Source organism: Drosophila persimilis, unplaced genomic scaffold, assembly GCF_003286085.1.
Source record: "Drosophila persimilis strain 14011-0111.01,24,50 unplaced genomic scaffold, DperRS2 tig00000002-arrow-pilon, whole genome shotgun sequence".
In the NCBI taxonomy this organism is placed as follows: domain Eukaryota; kingdom Metazoa; phylum Arthropoda; class Insecta; order Diptera; family Drosophilidae; genus Drosophila; species Drosophila persimilis.
Window position 1 is genome coordinate 4534527 of NW_020825289.1, and position 18940 is coordinate 4553466.

The following is an 18940-nucleotide window of genomic DNA, read 5'->3' on the forward strand; positions in this document are numbered from 1 at the left end:
ATATTGCTCAATTTAGAGATTCCGTTGAATAATTCTGGCTTACTAAGACCCTTAGTTCTGCCCACATCATTTTAGTTTTTAGTTCTTGCTTTTATTGTATTTAGACTAAAGCAAGGTTTAAACAAAATAGTTCAACAAAAAAACCGTCGCAATGTTGCTGTTATTTAAAGACACATGTTCTCAATTCTATAATATTCTTTTCCCTAGGGTATGCGAATTAGTGTTGCCGGTAATTATTGTTGTCAACCGGTTATTCACCAATAAATACTCGATTTTGATATTCCGTTGAATATTACTAGCTAAATAGAGCCCTTAGCTTTGCCCACATAATTTTATCCGATCAATGAATCAATTTTCTACTTACCTGGCTTATTTTTATTACTTGCTTTTATTGGACATCTATATAACGTTGAAAATTAAATTTAATAGATTGATGAAATCGACAGAATATACCAGTATATGCCGATTTACCGTAAATACCGTTGATGTCAAATTTTGTGCGCGTCAATCAGTGTGGCTGACCCTCAGAAATATACCGAAGTACACCGAAATATACCGTCTCATGTAATGATGAAGAAACGAACGTAGCCCACTTAAGGCCAATTTCTTAAAAAGGATAATAACTTGAGCTAAGTCGCGAAAAATAATACTAATAATAATAATGATAATCTTCTTGTAGACCAATCCCATCTTTAACCGATATATTCTACCTAAACTGCGCCCAAATTCTTCAAGATTAATTATTTTCGTGGAGGGTATAAACATTGGGTCGACATTGGGTTAATTGTTTAACTGTTCGGAAATCGCATTCCTCGATTTTGATATTCGCTTTGATATTGCTAGATAGCTAGGGCCCTGAGACCTGTACACATAATTTTACCCGATTGATGAATCATTTGATCTATAAGATCGGCTAATTTTAAGGACCCCGTTTTATTGGATTGTGTCTAAACCAAGGTTTGAACAAAAAAGGTGAAAACATAAAACGTAAGTCAGCATGAATTGATACGTCATTTGGGCACTTGTTGCTTGTCAACCGGTGGTATGAATACCTCAATACCCTAGTTCCTTCAATTAATAAAAATTATGTTTTCCAATCAGATTTAAAACATAAGTATTGACATTTTCTCAGATTGACATGTTTTAGACCTAATTACGCTTATGATTAGTTTCCTGTTCGTATAAATATCTCGATCCCGATACCTATTCTTGCTTTCTATAAGGAGACCAGTTTGTAGCAGATGAAGGTTAGATGAAAATCATCCAATTAAAACTCAATCACCGCGTGGTGGCACAGCAAATAGGCAGGTGTCCCACGCAGCAGCTACAGCAAACGGATCTGCTGCTAAACATAGTCGAAACCCTATTTCCAGAGCAGTGGCAGCCCAAAGGGTGATGGATGGAATTCCGTCACTTGAAATAGAAGCCACCACAGTATCCACAGCAGACGTCCTCAAAATTCTAAAATGCATCAAGGACGGTAAAGTACCAGGACCTGATGGGGTCCCAAATGCCGTAAACCGCACGACTATTGAGAAAATTCCACAACTGTATGAAGCGACTAGTTCGTATACGTGAAGGAAATAAGCCGACCGGGGAGCCATCATCGTATACACATACAAAGTAGAGCGAGCCAGAACATGGCTATCCAGGAGGGGACTAACATTAGCCACCCACAAAACATAGGCGATCCCTATAGGAATCATTACTAAGGGAAATAAATAAAACTACAGGTTTTTTCTGTTGTTTTTTTTTATACCCGATACTCAAAATGAGTATTGGGGTATATTAGATTTGTGGTAAAAGTGGATGTGTGTAACGTCCAGAAGGAATCGTTTCCGACCCCATAAAGTATATATATTCTTGATCAGCATCAATAGCCGAGTCGATTGAGCCGTCTGTCTGTCTGTCTGTCCGTCCGTCTGTCCGTCCCCTTCAGCGCCTAATGCTCAAGGACTATAAGAGCTAGAGCAACGACGTTTTGTATCCATACTTCTGTGATATGTCACTGTTACAAGTACACATATTTTAAAACTTCACCCCGCCAACTTCCGCCTCCACAAAAGGCGAAAATCTGTGGCTTCCACAATTTTAAAGATACGAGAAAACCAAAAACGCATAATAGTGGAATCTGAACCAGATTGTATTATTACTATATCTAACATCTCTCTCTAACACACACGCTTCATGGTCTGCTTTGCCTATTGCAAGAAGTGAGTTCCTAGATCTCTGAGACTATAAAAGCTAGAGCAACCAAATTTGATATCCACAAGAGTTTATTTCGAAATTTGCCCCCACTACCTTCCGCCCACACAAAGTACGAAAATCTGTGGCATCCACAATCAATTAGCATTCTCTAGCTAAAAACGCACAATCATAGAGAATGACCATATCTACCAGATTGACGAATCTGGATCAGATCGGATCATTTGTATAGCCAAAGGGAACAAATCCATTTGCAGTGGCTACGCAGCGCCCGACGACATGTTCAGACACGCAGTCTTTGTCGGTCAATGTAGCCATACTCAATGTGTATCGGGAATAAATTTAGAGTTGCGGTCGCAGCAGCAGTTTAATATTAAATCCATCTGTTACCCTCAGCTAGCTCTTAGCAACGTCACTTTTGTCCCAACCAAGTGCTGGGACGACCTGTTGAATATACGTTCGTTTGTGTTTTGCTCTTTCCGTCTGGATAAAACTACTAATTTATCAAATTTATCTCCGTGACTATCTGGGAGGCTGGCGAAAATCCTCTAGCTGAACCCTCCACGAGGGTGCCGGCTGGGCAATAGGCATTACATACATACATTAAAATGCACTGTCGCTTGCTTTGTCCGGGGTAATGCAGTGTCTAGCTAAGGCAAGCGTCTTCCCGATTTAAAGTCAGGGGAACCGAACCAGGCCCATGGCTAGAGGTGCCTTCCGGTCTGGCCTAAAACGCTAGGGGGCGGTTCCCCCGAAAAATATTAACCGGTATGGACCCTCAGGCCAACTATGAAGGCGAAGAAGGAGCAAGCACGGGTTGGGATGTCAACCCAAACGTCGGTGGGAAGCGTGACTGGTACCACCGGCGGGCACGGGGAGGAGCAATCCTCTCTGCGTGTCGCCAGCGGTCACACCTCGGACTTGGCGGACAACTCACTCCGCAGCCTGCAAATTCATCCGCCCAGATGCCGTAGTCGAAACAGACACGGATCTGGAGAGAGTGGTCTCTCTAAGCAGGACGGGGGGAGAGAGCCTTCTCCGCTCGCCGGAACCAGGCACCAGCTCCCTGCGTAGGGAAGGAACGAAACGTTCCAAAGAGGGGATGAAGGCCAAAGCACAGTACAAAGCGGCCCTCAACATCAATAGCCGGCTGCAAGGTAAAGCAGACATCTCCCAGGAGGCGAAAGTCAAGCTAGCCTGGGCCGAGCAGCGAGTAGAGGAGGGCCGGCTGCACTACGCTCAGATGCCACAAATGAGGGCGTCGAATGGCGAGTTTGCCAATAAGGTGGAGGAGATGATGGCCACCAAGAGGCAACGCTCGACTGAGAGTGCCATTAAGGACACTCCTGGGAGCAAGCGGCAACGCGGGCACAAGAGTGCATCCCCTCCACCGAAAGCGGCCAAGAAGCCAACAAAGCCGAAAGCGAAGGTCAGCGATGTGACCAAACGACATCTGATCGTGGCACTCATCGACTGTAGCGAGGAGAACGGCAAGATGACCGCGGCACTGTGGAAGCTGGTGCATGCACGTCTTGTCAACGCATTGTTTGCACATATGGAGGAAGACCCCGCGGCCCCAATGTCCACTTTCGATGGTGCTGGGTGGCTAAATGGGGTTAAAATCCTAAAGTGCAACGACGATCCAACCCTAAGGTGGCTGACGCGCACGGTCTGCCAACTGGAGGTGATGTGGGAGGGGGCCAATGTGGAGGTTGTGGACCGGGAGCTTATCCCGTCCAAGCCTAAGGCGAAGGTGCTCTTCTCCCTCACATTCCAGGGGGACTGAGCGCTGAAGCTCCATCAACGGCAAAACGCGGACGTGCCAACGACCGGTTGGAGGATCTTACACATTGATAGCCCACTACCCAACGAGGGTGGCCAATGTGTGATCCTCCAAATAAACTCAACTTGCATAAAAGCAAGGTAGCGTCGGCGGAGCTCCTCATCGCCATAGAGCAAGGGCTCGCCGACATAGCTCTAGTCCAGGAGCCCTGGATTGCGAAAGGCAACTCAGTGGCCGGACTAAAGTCCTCAAATCACAACTTGTTCTACTCAACATCGGTAAGCAGGAACAGAACCGTCGTACTCGTACGAAAGGGGATCCATCCTTACCTTATGGCTCATTACAGCACGGATGACCTGATGGTGGTGATGCTGGAAAGTGAGGAAAAGCGCCTTCTGGTAGCTTCCTGCTATATGGGTCATGACAGACCCACACCACCCGACGAACTCAGGAGTCTGGTGACAGAAGCCGGCACCAAAAACCATCAACTCGTCATCGGGACGGACGCCAATGCACACCACAATGTGTGTGGAAGCACCGACATCAATGACAGATGTGAGTCTTAGACTTTAACTAGCAACTAATCTATATAGCAAACGTTGGGGAGGAGCACACCCCCGTAGGTCCGACCCCATCCAACGTGCTAGACCTAACACTTGCAACGGTACTATGGTATCTGGCTGGAGAGTCCTTGAAAGACCCTCCTTCTCAGATCATAAGTACATTCAGCTTAAGTGCGATTTCAAATACTCTTCGAAGGTAATAGTCTATAGAAACCCCCGGAATATAAACTGGGAAAAGTTTAAAAGACAGTTGCTTCGAAGCTCTCGAGTCCGGGCTCAGTGAAATCCGCGGAGGACATAGAGAAGTCTCTAAAGACCCTATCCAACGCGTTACTGGACGTCTACGACACATCGTGCAAGCCCTCGAGGACGAAGAAGAGGTCCAAGCCACTCTGGTGGAACCGGGATCTCTCTCTTCAAAGGAACAACCTCAAGGAATTCTTTAAGATCGTCAAACAAGCTAACGAAGGAATCGTCAATGAGGAATACAGACTCCTACTTAGGAGCTACAAGAAGGAAATACGCAAAGCACAACGGAACTCGTGGAGGACCTTCTGCTCCAACATCGAGAAAGTACTGCTCTCTAAGCAGCCTAACACACAAAGCCAATTAAAGCTAGACGACGGACAGTGGACAGAGGGCAGTGATGAAGCCCTAACAGCACTAATGGAGGAGCATTTCCCTGGCTGCACCGAGGTCGCTGATGCCAGAAAGCATCAGGACCTAGCAACCGAGGAACAACACCCCACAACAGATCGTTTAACCACAAAGCGAATCCACTGGACAATAGACTCCTTTGCGGGCACAAAAGCACCAGGACTGGACGGGGTATTCCCAGCCATGATGCAGGTGACCAAAGAGGCGATTACCCTATGGCTTTCCGCAATATTCACAGCTTGTCTAAGTACAGGCTACATCCCTGCCCAATGGAGAACATCGAGAGTTGTCTTCCTCCCAAAGGCAGGAAAATACAGCCATGCGAGTCCCAAGGACTATAGACCGATAAGCCTTTTCTCCTATATAGTAAAAACACTAGAAAAGCTGCTGGACTTACACATCAGGAATGAGGTAGGAGGACTGATGTCAACCAACCAGCATGCCTATACCAAAGGGAAATCGGTGGAGACTGCATTACACTCGGTAGTAGCTACCATTGAGAAAGCCCTTCATAATAAAAAGTATGCACTGGGAGTATTCGTAGTCATCTCCGGAGCATTCAACAACTTGGCTACGAAAGCAATAACAAATCGCCTGGTAGCGACTAATACACACCCAGCAATCAACCTGGGGAACCTCTAATGCACTGGATCTACATCTCGGTGGTGCGACCGACTCTGCTGTATGGAGCCTTAGTATGGTGGCAGGCTACTGAAAAGAAGACATACCATAAGCTTATGGAAAAGACTCAGCGACAGGCTCTGCTCTCTATTACAGGGGCGCTGAGGTCAACCCCAACAAAAGCACTCGAAACTGTACTCGGAATCGACCACCTGGACATTCACGCCCGCCTGATTGCGGGAAAGACAGCACAACGCCTTAGGAAATCTATCGATACAAGGATGCGGGCACAAATCAATTGGCAGGGACATGGCCAGATCAACTGATTACATGACCCCCCAAACTTGCCTTGACGTCAAAACAACCACATCTTTGGGACCTGAAGACTGGAAAATTGGAAGGGACCAAACTGCACAGACGACTGCAAGATAGACGGAGGAGTAGGAGCGGGCCTATACTGTACAGACCCTGAGATAAGGCTGTCGTATAAGCTACCGGACCAATGCAGCATATTCCAGGCAGAAGTTTTTGCCATCGGGAAAGCAGCGGAGGTCGCTCTCCTCACAGAACGAGCACACGATGCGGTCAACCTGCAGTCGTCCGCGGTCAGTTCCAGAAGTGTCTTGGCGAGCAGGGAGGCATTAGACATCCTAAGCACGAAAAGGCAGTGCGGATCTATTGCGGCGGACGTACTAGCTAAGGAAGGCGTCGGGCTGGAGAATAGGAGAACCGAGAACGTGCCTGTCTCCCTTAGAACGCTCCAATGCGGTCTAGAGAAGCAGGCTAGAACACAGACTGATAGCAGGTGGAGTAGTACCACCACCTGCAGAACCTCGAAGATAATGTGCAAGGAACGCAACGAGAAAATTAGCCATTACCTACTGCACCTACCACGAAAGGACTGTAGATTGCTAGTGGGAATACTTACAGGTCACTGTCTGGCTGCTGAACATGCAGCAAAGCTAGGCATCACCAACAGAGACAGTTGTAGGAAATGTGATGAACCTGGGGCTATCGAAACCCTGGAACATCTCATCTGCTACTGTCCGGCTCTCTCAAGGGCAAGGAGGAGATATCTGGGCGCCCCAGTGCTGGCATCACTGGAAGATGCCTCCAAAAGGACGCCACAGGAACTGCTGGCCTATGCTAAAAACACCTCGATTCTCGGGGACCTTAAAACCACATAAACACTCCCGCGACGGTTCATACACCCCCCTATCCGGATAACTAAGGGCCAGATTGGCCTATGCGTGTCCCCGCTGAGGGCCGTCCGGGTTAACCTAACCTAACCTAACCTTCTTGGAACAAGCGAACAATCGACACAAGCCACCGATTGTTAATTCAATCACGCTCAGAAAAGTGAAGTAAAGCTCAGTAAAGTAAAAGCGTCGTTAGTGGCATTTTTGAGGCCGTTTAATTTCGCAACTTTCAAGAATAATCCTAAGATTTTAAAAATGTAAATTTCGATGGATTTCGGGTTTGATCGAACATAAGAAACTCTCTCCCTTACCTCACCCAGCAATCTATTCATACTTTCGAATGATGATCGCTAGAGCTGCGCGCAAAAGTGGATTTGTTCGAAAGTGACAAGGATGTAAAATGTTTAATATTATTCAAGGACATCAGAGGGTATCCCACCACGAAAATGAGAGGAAATTCAAAAAACCTGCGTATTGAAGTTTCTATACACAATATTCTTTAATATATGTATTTACCTTTAAAAAGGAAATTTAAAGGATTTTGTGCGCGTCACTGAAGTAGAAAGAGAACAAGTAGAACTGAACAAAAATTTCTGTGATCAGTAAGGGTACTCACGTATTTTAGATAATCGCGAGTGCTCCAGTTTGCGAAGTACATATTAAGCATATTACGGGCCGCTCCTAAACGGCTAGTTGGTACGATTTTGATGTTTTACCGACTACAAACAAAATATATGTTTAAAGTAAAAAGTGAAGTAAAAAAGATTCGCTTTCAGCACAGTACAGAAGCAAATCTGAATAGATTTTAGTTAGCACGGAAATTGGCTAACAACCTAATATTTACTTATATGGAATACTAGTCACTTTATTTTGTGTACTATAAGCATCACAAATTCTGATGTAATATTGTGGAATCTATTTGAAGTATAAAAAAAAATCGGGTACATCGCGGTCGATAAAGCACTTGGAATTTCCAGTTCCATTATTATTCTTCGAATTATCCCAGATAAACAAATTTAAATTAGATTTTGCTTGTATTGATTTTATTTATCAATAAGTTTCAAATATTATTTTTTTTTAACTCTATATCAAGTGATAATTGTAATTTACACCGATTTATTCTTTATTTCTTCGACATTATATCAAAGTTCTAGTGCACATTTTGCATATGCTTGCTTAAACAAATACTGCACCCTTGCAGGGTGTTTCAATTTGGTAACCCACAGAAGGAAGCATTCCCTAAACAACAACCCTGATGGATTTAGCCATGTAGGTCTGGCAAAACAAGAAAATAATCCAATGGTAACAGATTTTCAGATCTAAGTAGATAAACCATTATTTATGGGTCGTTGAACCGCAAAGGGTGTATAAACTTCGGCGCGCGGATGTCATATTTCCTGAATTTTTAATAAAAGAATAGAATACACATTTAAGTAAGCTACACAAGTTATGGTTTAATCAAAAATTTACTTCTTAAATAATAATTGGTTGTTACCAAACCTAATTGGTAAATATACTCAAAGAAAATTGGATTTCTCCACAGAATTCTGGGAGCTGCTTTGATTTGACCAACCAGCGTTACCAGGTGCACAGCCATTCTGTAATACAGAGAATATAAATAAATTATTTGTATTTGTGGTTATCATTTGAATGGGAAACTAACCTGTTGGTCGTTACAAGTAGAGTTGTCGGCTTTAATCATTCCACCAGGTCCTGGATTATTTGGGTTATTTGATCCTTTTCGACCGCCATAGTTGTTGGCGTTGTGGCCGCCGTTTTGAGACATCCACGATAAAAAATTGCCACCCTGAAAAGTAACTGAGAGAGTTTTTTGTTTGAAACAATGATAGAGTGTAGAAGGCTTGCCTGCTGGTCCTGGTTTTGATTTTGCAGCTGATTGCCTACAAGGCTCCACTGATTCAACGCAGCAGCAACCAAAGCAGGGTTGATCGGCAATGAGTTTAAATTAAGTCCGACCCCCAAAGGGTTGTTCATGTTCTGTCCTTGGTTGGACGAGCTCGATCCTTGCGAATTAATGCCTAATGCTTGTAAGTTAGGCATGTCCAAGGGTCCCCTGTTCATCCAGCCGCCACTGCCTACGTTTCCATTGTGGGGCTGGTTCATTCCATGAAAGTTTCTATTGAAGGGAGCGCCACCATCCTGACGGTGCCCACCACTAGCGTGATTACTACTGTTATTATGGTAGCCCCCACCCGCATTGCCACCCATTCCGTAATGTCCGCCCATTCCGTAACCACCACTGGCATTGTTGCTGTGACTGTGACTGTGACTATTGGCGATAATCGGGTTCTCACCACCGTGTGCATTGTGTTGATTATTACCTCTGTGTTGCCCACTTCGGCCAGGATGTGATGACATGTGGTTTCCTTGAGGATGATACGAATGCATGCCATAGCTGTTGCCAGAGCTGTAGTTGTAGTTCTGTCCTTGATGGCTTCTGCTCTGCTCGGCTTTAGGGGCGGCATTCGAAACATGAACTGATACACCTATAGAAGTCACAAAGCATTTCTGTTATCGCAATAGTTGTCTTTGCCTCGCGCAAACGTTGCTCTTACCTTTAATTATATGATCCTCTCCACACAGTGATTGGGCTACATCCGGATCGAAAAATGTGACAAAGCTAAATGCCCGAAATGGTCGGGGTATAAACACATCGGTAACCTCTCCAAACTTTGAAAAATATTCACGCAAGTCATCTGAGTTGATGTCCTCTGTACAGCGACCAACGAAGACTTTGCATGGCACCTGGTGACCTACCCCCTAGAAGATGATTTTTTTTTAGTTTAAAGCTCGACCCAGCTAATATATAGCATGTACATATGTCTGGATCTGTATATACCTTTGAATTTGGAACTTTCACCTCACACCAGCGCCCATCGATGAGGTGACGATTAGAGAGTACGCGCATCTGGGCGTCGTACGAACCGAAACGTACGAATCCAAAGCCTTTTGACTGTCCCGACTTGACGTCCTTCTTTATCTGCGCCATTAGAACTTCTCCATAGCTCTCAAAGTATTCTCGCAAGCTATCCTCAGTTGTTTTCCACGGGAGTCCCAGAACAATGAGGTCAGTGCACCGTAGTCGCGTTTCAATGCGTTTCGTTTTGGCTGTTGAATTTTCTAAATTGTCGTCGCTTTTGCGTTTATTTTCTGTGAGAGGGAATTGGCTGCGATAAAAGCTAGTTTTAAGGAATACAATGTTGTATTTGGTTTACCTTTGGGGAACACACAAAAATAAATGTATTCTCCCCACCCGGAATCGACACTTGGCGGAAATAGTCGGCCCTCGTTTGACCGTACGCCTCGCACGGCTTTGGTGTCCATGTTGCGATACTTGAGGCCGCAGGAGCCTGGAAACTGTGCCTGCAGGGTCGACAGAAGTAATGTGCCATCTTCCTCAGCCGGCAGCTCGATGGGCTCGTCACCCTCCTCCTCCGACACTTGAACAAAATCCATAATAACTATGGCTTCGAGTAACTCTAAAATGACAAGAAAGTTAATCCAACATTCTGCGTAAGCGGTTCACTTGTCGCTCTATTCTTGATCCATCATTCAATCAACTGAAGCATCCCACTTGGTAATAGACTCGTACATATTCAGATCAGATTCTATCTATGCTACATACATTACACGAAATGCACTCATTCGATTCGTCTCATACTTTCTTTCAAAATAAACCAAACAAACAAACAAACAAACCATTTAATGCTCAGAGATTCAAATCAAAGAAAAGGAATTATAAATGTCTTAGAAAAAGTGTACTTTTTGTAAGATCTCTCTATGACAATAAAAGCTACAATGTTTTCTATACGACAAAAAAAAAATGAAAATATCGATTCATGAAAATTGAATTGGATAAAAACAAATTTGCATAACTGATTTAATAATAAAAGGGCATTTAAATACGATGATTAGTTGAAGAGTCCTAGGAGGTTTAATGTACATATATGAAAAAAGCAAACATCTCTCTAAACTCAACATTTCAATGGGAAAATTGTGGGAAGGGGATTGTGGCCTAGAGGAAGCATTATGTACATATGACATGTGGGTACATACATATGTACATATAGCGCATCCTAAATGGTGGTTTGGTTACACAACAATTCTTACACTATTGATAGGGGTTAGATGTAACGTAACACCACAGACGTAGTGCCTGTAATATCTGATTTCTGGTAGCACTTGCACACGTAATGTTTTATATGGTATGAATTTGCATTTATTCATTCATTAGGCATTCTTTTCACGCTAGTTTTTCGACACAACACACGCCATTTAAATATGCACATCCACTTTCAATTAGTGCGTAATAAATACAAAGAATATTTACAATTTCATTGTTAATGACTTTGATTTAGTAAATAACACCATATTTCCTTTGCTTTGCTGAAAAAATTTTCTTGTATCTATATCACTATGGATAAGACACTCAAGAATATACCGTCTCGTTTTAAAAATATACCGTAAATATACTGACGAAGTCAAGTTATATTTTACATATTCCTCGTTTTTGATATTCCGTGCAATATAACTGACTAAATAGAACATTTAGCCATGCCCACATAATTTTATACGATTAATGAATCAATTTTCTACAAGATTGGATAGTTTTTAATCCTTGCTTTTATTGTATTTATTGTAAAAAAGGGTTAAACAAAATGGTTCAACAAGAAAAACAGTCGCTAAAGCCCTAGTATAGACCTTTGTATACCCTATTTTGTTAATTTTATATAAAGGTATAAATATTGATATGAAGATAAAACGTAACTAATAATGACCTTTTCTCAAATTGACATTATTTAGACCTATTCTTGGTCCCTACAAGAATACAATAAGCTTTAAAATATCGTTGAAATATTGAAAATAATATTAAATAATATTGAATATTATTAAAATATACTGAATATAAATTGTTTTTGCCTGGGATGACAAACATATTCAAAATCCTATAACATCCATTTACCCCAGGGTATTACAGATTCTACCCGATTTAAAAAAAATACCAAAATATACGGTCTCATTAAAAAATATACCGTAAATATACTGACGAATTCAAGTTATATTTTACATATTCCTCGTTTTTCATATTCCGTGCAATATAACTGACTAAATAGAACATTTAGCCATGCCCACATAATTTTATACGATTAATGAATCAATTTTCTACAAGATTGGATAGTTTTTAGTCCTGGCTTTTATTGTATTTTGGCTAAAACAAGGCATAAACCAAATAGTTCAACAAACAGTCAGTCGCAATGTGGCTGGTATTTAAAGACATGATGCGTGTATAGGCCTTTGTGCACCCTATTTCGTTAATTTTACATGTAGATCAAACGCAATTTATTAAGACCTTTTCTCAAATTGATATTCTTTAGACATATTCAAGTACCTTATTAGTATCCTGTATATATTTATCTCGATCCTGATACCTACGGAGTCTTGGAAGACAAACGTATTCTTAATTCTATAACATCCATTCCCCCAGGGTATGTGTGCGTGGAATGGGACTCATTGTTGTGAACCGGTTATGACGACTAATTCTTGGTTAATCTTTCTTCCGTCGAATATTCCCAGCTATATAGCACAAATAGCCATACCCACATAATTTAATACAATTCATGAATAATTTTTCTACTTAACTGGTTTATTCTAAATACTTGCTTTTATTGGATTTCTATATAACGTTGAAAATGAAATTTAATAGATTGATGAATCTGGCAAAGTATACCTCAATATACCAATATACCATAAATATAACTTCACCTCCCTTAAAATGCGTTCTTTTGGAACAGTCGAAACGAAACAAGAATTTTTAAACATTGATATGGTTTTTTCTTGCAAATTTAAAAAAATATATAATGAAAGATAAATAATAAAATTTTACATTATTATATTATAATTCAATAATTGGTAAAGAACAAAAAACCCCAAGAATGTACGCTCACACTGTCTTTTTACGTTTCGTTTATTTTTTAAGTATATATGTACATATATCACTCAGAATGGAAACTATTTAATTTTGCTTCATTTACTATAGCCAAGAAAAATGTTAAGAATATACTTAAATCAGGGTTTTTCCTGCTTATGTTACAGAACGAAATATTGTTAATATTCCTCTATGGACCCAGATCTTTGATACCATATCTACAAGCTACAAGACCCCCAAGAATTACGATTTGATAAGTTTTTATAACAATTTATTATAGATTTATTGATCAATAACATTGTTATCACAGCTGAAGACATGCTCTTGTAGTCGGCCTTAACAAAAAGTATCTCTGTATGAAAAGATGCAATAGTTGTTTTGTGTTTTGAAATATTGATGTTTAAGAAATATGGTTACAATACACAGACATCAATCATTATATACATATAAATAATAAAAAAGGCATCGTTGTATCCACTACAGAAATATTATTGTATTTTCTCGTAATATTAATAAAATCACAGTGAAATATTACTGCACGCTGTCGAATTAAAAATGTAGTTCTGTGCCTCCAAAATGTGCATTTCAGTTAAGCAAATTGCAACTAACAATATAATGTAACCGCTATAACGTATCGTTCTCAAAAAGTCCCACAGCTTGTCGCAAAAAATGCTGAGTAGCACGATGTGGAGCAATGAGTGTACATTAACAATGCGCCACATCCACGCCACACAAAAGAACCAATTGGACTTGAATACGTAGTTCTGGCAATGAAGGTACTGACTGCTGCTAACGTCTTCACGCTCCAACATGTTCTGGTAGACGGCTATATAGCGATTCCAAGCAGTCGAACTGAGCAAGAGTTGTCCCGTGAAGCTGATCACATTTTTGGCCACTTTTCGCGTGGTTGCCTTCATTTTTGGAATCATTGTCGGTTCAGGTGTTTTGGGGTCACTCATTGGTATGATCGAGTAGCCCCGTCGAGGCGGGTTGTTTTTCAGGTAAAAGAATATGCCCAGCAGTAGGGCAATGCAGCCGAGTCCATCGCAGAGGCCGTCCACATAGTAGCCCGACGTGCCAATTTCGGAGCGCTCCCCCCTAATATGCTTTCTCACTCGAGCCACATGTCCATCCAAATCATCCAGGAAGGTGCGTATCTGGAAGAGGAGCACGCCCAGCCGTCTGTATCCCAGGCTATCGGATGCCACCAGTTTTCCAGACAAACAAGCCACACCCACATGGAAAAATGATATCATATTGGGCGTGATGAACGTGGAACGGGAGAATCCAATGACATTGTCGAACATAGTGGCCAGTGGTGCAAACAGGTAGTGGTTCGTGTGGTCCAGCAATATAGCTTTGACAGTTACATGGCAGAGCGGATTAACATCACAAGATATCCATGTGTGATCTTCATAGGACGGCTCTTTCTCAGCGGTGGGAAGTTTCGTGCTGCTACTGTGGTCTGATGTTCCTGCTGGTGCAACAGGCGATGGTGCAGATATTGTCGAGGTGTTCGTATGGTAATTCCGTTCTATAACATAGTTATGAATCCGCAAATAAAGTTCCACATCCATAAAAATGTAGAATATTATCAACAGAAACAGTAGCGTTAATAGTATCTTGCTGACTTGTGAACTGGGCCCAATCATGGTGGTAATATTTTGAGGTAGCTTTCAATTCTAAATTCCTTTCGAGGTGCTTTCAGGATACAACTGTAACGAGACGAGAAAATTGATTATTAAGGGTTTATAAAGGTTAAATTGTTTAAATTAATGTTCTATACCGTCACACGCACACATGTACGCTTGTGTGCATGCATGACGACATAACAATTCCAGCGACTTTCATTCTATTCCTATTCCTATCTATTCTCGGTATTTACGGAAGCCATTAACATGTTGATGGCATGGCCTGAGTATTATGTGGACTTTTCACTGCTTATAACTATTGCCAGGCAAGTTAACGCTTTTAAAGATACAATAACAAAGATATGTACATGCATACATACTATGTGGTTTAATCAATCAAATAAATCACACACCCGCATGTATAGGCATGCTTGTGTTTGTATGTATGTATTGACGATAAGTAAGCATATGCTATGATGGTTTTAATAACCAATAAATAGGTGCTCAATCGGCTTTGCCTAGAAGGGGAATTGCAAGTGTACTTACCTTCATAGCTCAAAAATAAACTTCCTCTATCAAAACATCCTATCCTTGTTAAACTGCTGTCTTCGCCAAACCAATGTTCTATTTTGTTCCGTGAAACTTGTAGATTGACGTTTCGGAAATTCGTTATAGCGCAATAGTTTACATGCGGCAATTAGCAACAAGAACGTATATATATATAAATAAAAATAAAACCATATATTTTTATCAATTATTTTCTTGTTCCGAGCAGTGTGACCGCGGATTTATCGTTAAAATATACCGTCCGACCCTAAGAAATATATCAAAATATACCGTGTCATTTTCAAAATATACCGTAAATATAATGACGAATTCAAATTCTATTTTACAAATTCCTCGTTTTTGATCTTCCGTGGAATATTCTCAGCTAAATAAAACCCTGAGCCCTGCCCACCTAGTTTCATACGATTAATGAATAATTTTTCTACTTAACTGGCCTATTCTAAATACTTGCTTTTATTGGAGTTTACGTTAAAAAGGTTTCAACGAAATAGGTCAAAACAAAAAAAAAACGAAGTAGGATAATCGTTTATATTGCCCAATTTTTATATTCCGTTGAATAATGACGGCTAACTAGTTCTTAGTTCTGCCATCATTTTAGCCCATTAAGGAATACATTTTCTACAAGATTGGCTAGTTTTTAGTGCTTGATTTTATTGTTTTATTGATTAAAACAAGGTTTAAACGAAATAGCTCAACAAAAAAAAAACAGTCGCCTTGTTGCTGGTATTTGAAGACATCACGCGTGTATATGCCTTTGTATACCCTATTTCGTTAGTTTAATATGAAGATCCTGTTTTTCGAACTGTTTTTAAATAGTAATTAATAAAGAAATTTTAGACATATGATTATTATCTTGTATTTATATATATCCTTATACCTATTCTTGGTCTCTGTAGGATGACGATGAACTGCAAAATATCGTTGGAATAGGTTTAAAACAGAGACTACATTGTTTTCGCATTAATTGAAGCCTTATCTTAATGGGCTCATTGTCGTCAACTGGTTATTACCAATAAATGCTCGTTTTTTATGTAGCCATGCCCAAATAATTTTATCCGATTATTGAATCAATTTTCTATTTGACTGACCTCTTCTAAATACTTGCATTTATTGGATCTTGTCTAAAAAAGGTTTCTTGTAGCGAATTGCAATCGATTTCATAGAAGTTGGCTTTTTCTAAAACATTTAATTTAATTTTTTGATCGGCCGGGAAGTAGTTATAACGGTTATCTTATTGGGGGCCTTATTATTGGGGCCGAAACCAGAGCTCATGGATTTTCCTGTTCTGTTAGGCTTCCGCTTCGCTTCTTACCTATCCATGTTCGACACGCATCGAAAGGTACAAACAAAGAAAAAGGCACATATACTGTAAGGGGTATATATAGGGGTATATTAGATTTGTGGTAAAAGTGGATGTGTGTAACGTCCAGAAGGAATCGTTTCCGACCCCATAAAGTATATATATTCTTGATCATTATCAATAGCCGAGTCGATTGAGCCATGTCTGTCTGTCCGTCTGTCCGTCCCTATTAGCGCCTAATGCTCAAAGACTATAAGAGCTAGAGCAACGATGTTTTGGATCCAGACTTCTGTGATATGTCACTGCTACAAAAATATTTCAAAACTTCGCCCCGCCCTCTTCCGCCCCCACAAAGGACGAAAATCTGTGGCATCCACATTTTTAAAGATACGATAAAACCAAAAACGCAGAATCGTAAAGGATGACTATACATATGTTTTAGAGCGTAAAATCTCAACCAGATCGTATAATTATTATAGCCAGAATAAAGAAAACAATTTCATTCTTTCTCGCTCTGTCTCTCTCTAACACATAGGTTTCATGGTCGGTTTTGCCAATTGCAAAATATGAGTTCAAGGATCTCAGAACCCATAAGAGCTAGAGCAACCAAATTTGGTATCCACACTGCTGTGATATCGGACCTTGACCGTTTTGTGTCAAAATTTCGCCACACCCCCTTCCGCCCCCGCAAAGGACGAAAATCTGGGCCATCCACAAATCTCAGAGACTATTAACGCTAGAGTAACCAAATTTGGTATTTGCACTTCTGTTAGATCTCACTAAAAAACGTATATCTCAGAATTTCGCCCCACCCCCGTCTGCCCCCACAATGGACGAAAATCTGTTGCATCCACAATATTGCACATTCGAGAAAACTAAAAACGCAGAATTATAGATAATGATCATATCTATCCGGTTGCTGAATCTGGATCAGATCGGATATTTTTTATAGCCAAAAGGAACAAAACAATTTTCAGTGACTACGCAGCGCCCGACGTCACGCTCAGACTGATTTTCTGTCTCTCTCGCACGCACTCTTCGTCGTATCGCTTAAGATTAGCGGCATCTGCCGGAGGAGAGCCATATTGACTTAGTATCGGGTATAACTGTAGAGTTGCGGTGTCCGCAGCAACTCACAACGTTCCCCCTCGTTTTATTTTTTCGTTTGTGTTGAGTTTGAATGGTGTTATATAATTTTGGATGTTGTGCTTTACCAGAACACCAATCTAGGAATGCCTTATGTTTAGCGGTTCAGAGTAGATTCCCCCTCCGACTCTGTCGTCCAGCTTTGATCCATCTGTGAAGATGTTTATGGCCCCATCTGGGCCTGGGAGTCCCTCGAGCCATTCGTCTCTGTGAGGGATGATTGTGTCGAAGGGAGTGACTGTGTACTCTCTTGGAACTTGGTAGTCTGTTTTTGAGGGGACGGTACTGCTGTTATTTAATATGGCTGAGTGACCTATGCACTGTGTCACCCATTGATCTGAGTCTCTTAGACGTATTGCTGCTGCTTCTGCCCGTTCCTTTCCTGCGAGGTCAAGGCTCTGTAGGCACAGGATGGCATTTAGCGCATCATTAGGGGTGGTGCGAAGAGCTCCGCTGATACATAGGGCGGCAGTCTGCTGGACTTTGCCCAGTTGCTTGGTGATCGCCCTTTTTGATAGGGCCGGCCACACCGTAACTCCGTAGAGTAGTATTGGTCTAACTATAGCTTGATATATCCATTGGACTATGCTTGGGATCATACCCCATCTTAGCCCAATAGCTTTTTTGCATGTGTAGAGGGCAGTCATTGCCTTCTTCACTCTGTCTTTGACATTCAGGTTCCAGTTAAGCTTCTTGTCAATTACCAACCCTAAGTAACTGGCACTGTCGCTAAAGGAGAGCCTGCATCCTTGTAGTATTGAATGGTTGAGGGGCGGGACCTTGTATTTATTTGTAAATAGTACGAGTTCCGTTTTTGAGGGATTTACTCCCAGACCGCGCGATTCTGTCCAATCCGACAGTTGCGCTAGCTTTGCGGTCATTAAGTCGTACCAAAGACTATACAATACCAAGATGTTGCATGAGCGATTAAAAAGCTGTTCTATGGCGGGTCCTAACATTAGAACCCAAAAGGCACGAGGGAGCGCGCGGGGTTTCAATTCCCTTTTCGCCTGTACTTCGTCTCTACCGCGACCCCGCTGCCCATCGGTTTCGTCTGTTCTGGACTCTCGAGCCTCAGCACCGTCGAAGCGGTGGTCGCGGATCGCCGATGTCTTTGGAGCGGCACAGTGGGACCTTTGGACGTCTCAGCTTGCTAAATTAGTTAGTTAATATGAGTTCAATAAATATTTGCATTGAGTACTTACATATATATAAACTTTGAGTGCTTCTATCTCCTAAACTAAAACTATCTTGAAAATTTGATTGGAAAATTCTCTATTAGATGCGTACATTAAATTTATCGAAAGCACTAATACAATTT

At 41.5% G+C, this 18940-nt stretch overlaps 2 protein-coding genes across 4 annotated transcripts; both read right to left on the reverse strand.

Annotated features, from left to right (window-relative positions):
* Window positions 1–8128: 8128 nt before the first annotated feature.
* LOC6590367 (TAR DNA-binding protein 43) lies at window positions 8129–11342 on the reverse strand. 3 transcript variants are annotated; one of them, XM_026985135.1, is made up of 8 exons: window positions 11160–11342; window positions 10265–10528; window positions 9889–10199; window positions 9605–9809; window positions 8895–9535; window positions 8692–8835; window positions 8499–8626; window positions 8129–8425 (listed from the first exon to the last, which is right to left on the reverse strand). In XM_026985135.1, exons 2-7 carry the CDS (start codon window positions 10503–10505, stop codon window positions 8546–8548), a joined length of 1623 nt encoding a protein of 540 aa, XP_026840936.1. In that variant the 5' UTR covers window positions 10506–10528; window positions 11160–11342; the 3' UTR covers window positions 8129–8425; window positions 8499–8545. The 3 variants fall into 3 exon arrangements, with proteins under 3 accessions (XP_026840936.1, XP_002015617.1, XP_026840937.1); XM_002015581.2 differs by lacking the exon at window positions 8129–8425 and having other exon boundaries at window positions 8463–8626; XM_026985136.1 differs by lacking the exon at window positions 8129–8425 and having other exon boundaries at window positions 8463–8626; window positions 8692–8846; window positions 9371–9535; window positions 11160–11337.
* A 2106-nt stretch (window positions 11343–13448) lies between these two features.
* On the reverse strand, window positions 13449–15279 carry LOC6590368 (ceramide phosphoethanolamine synthase). The gene is made up of 2 exons (XM_002015582.2): window positions 15153–15279; window positions 13449–14690 (listed from the first exon to the last, which is right to left on the reverse strand). Exon 2 carries the CDS (start codon window positions 14625–14627, stop codon window positions 13494–13496), a length of 1134 nt encoding a protein of 377 aa, XP_002015618.2. The 5' UTR covers window positions 14628–14690; window positions 15153–15279; the 3' UTR covers window positions 13449–13493.
* Between the last annotated feature and the right edge of the window lie 3661 nt (window positions 15280–18940).

Bases quoted from the DNA above. Each gene is read 5' to 3' on its own strand.
- LOC6590368 (XM_002015582.2), bottom strand. From the start codon at position 14,627: ATGATTGGGCCCAGTTCACAAGTCAGCAAGATACTATTAACGCTACTG.
- LOC6590367 (XM_026985135.1), bottom strand. From the start codon at position 10,505: ATGGATTTTGTTCAAGTGTCGGAGGAGGAGGGTGACGAGCCCATCGAG. The intron at 9,810-9,888 runs GTATATACAGAT...ATCATCTTCTAG, and splicing joins TGAAAGTTCCAAATTCAAAG to GGGGTAGGTCACCAGGTGCC. The intron at 8,836-8,894 runs GCAAGCCTTCTA...GTTACTTTTCAG, and splicing joins ATCAAAACCAGGACCAGCAG to GGTGGCAATTTTTTATCGTG.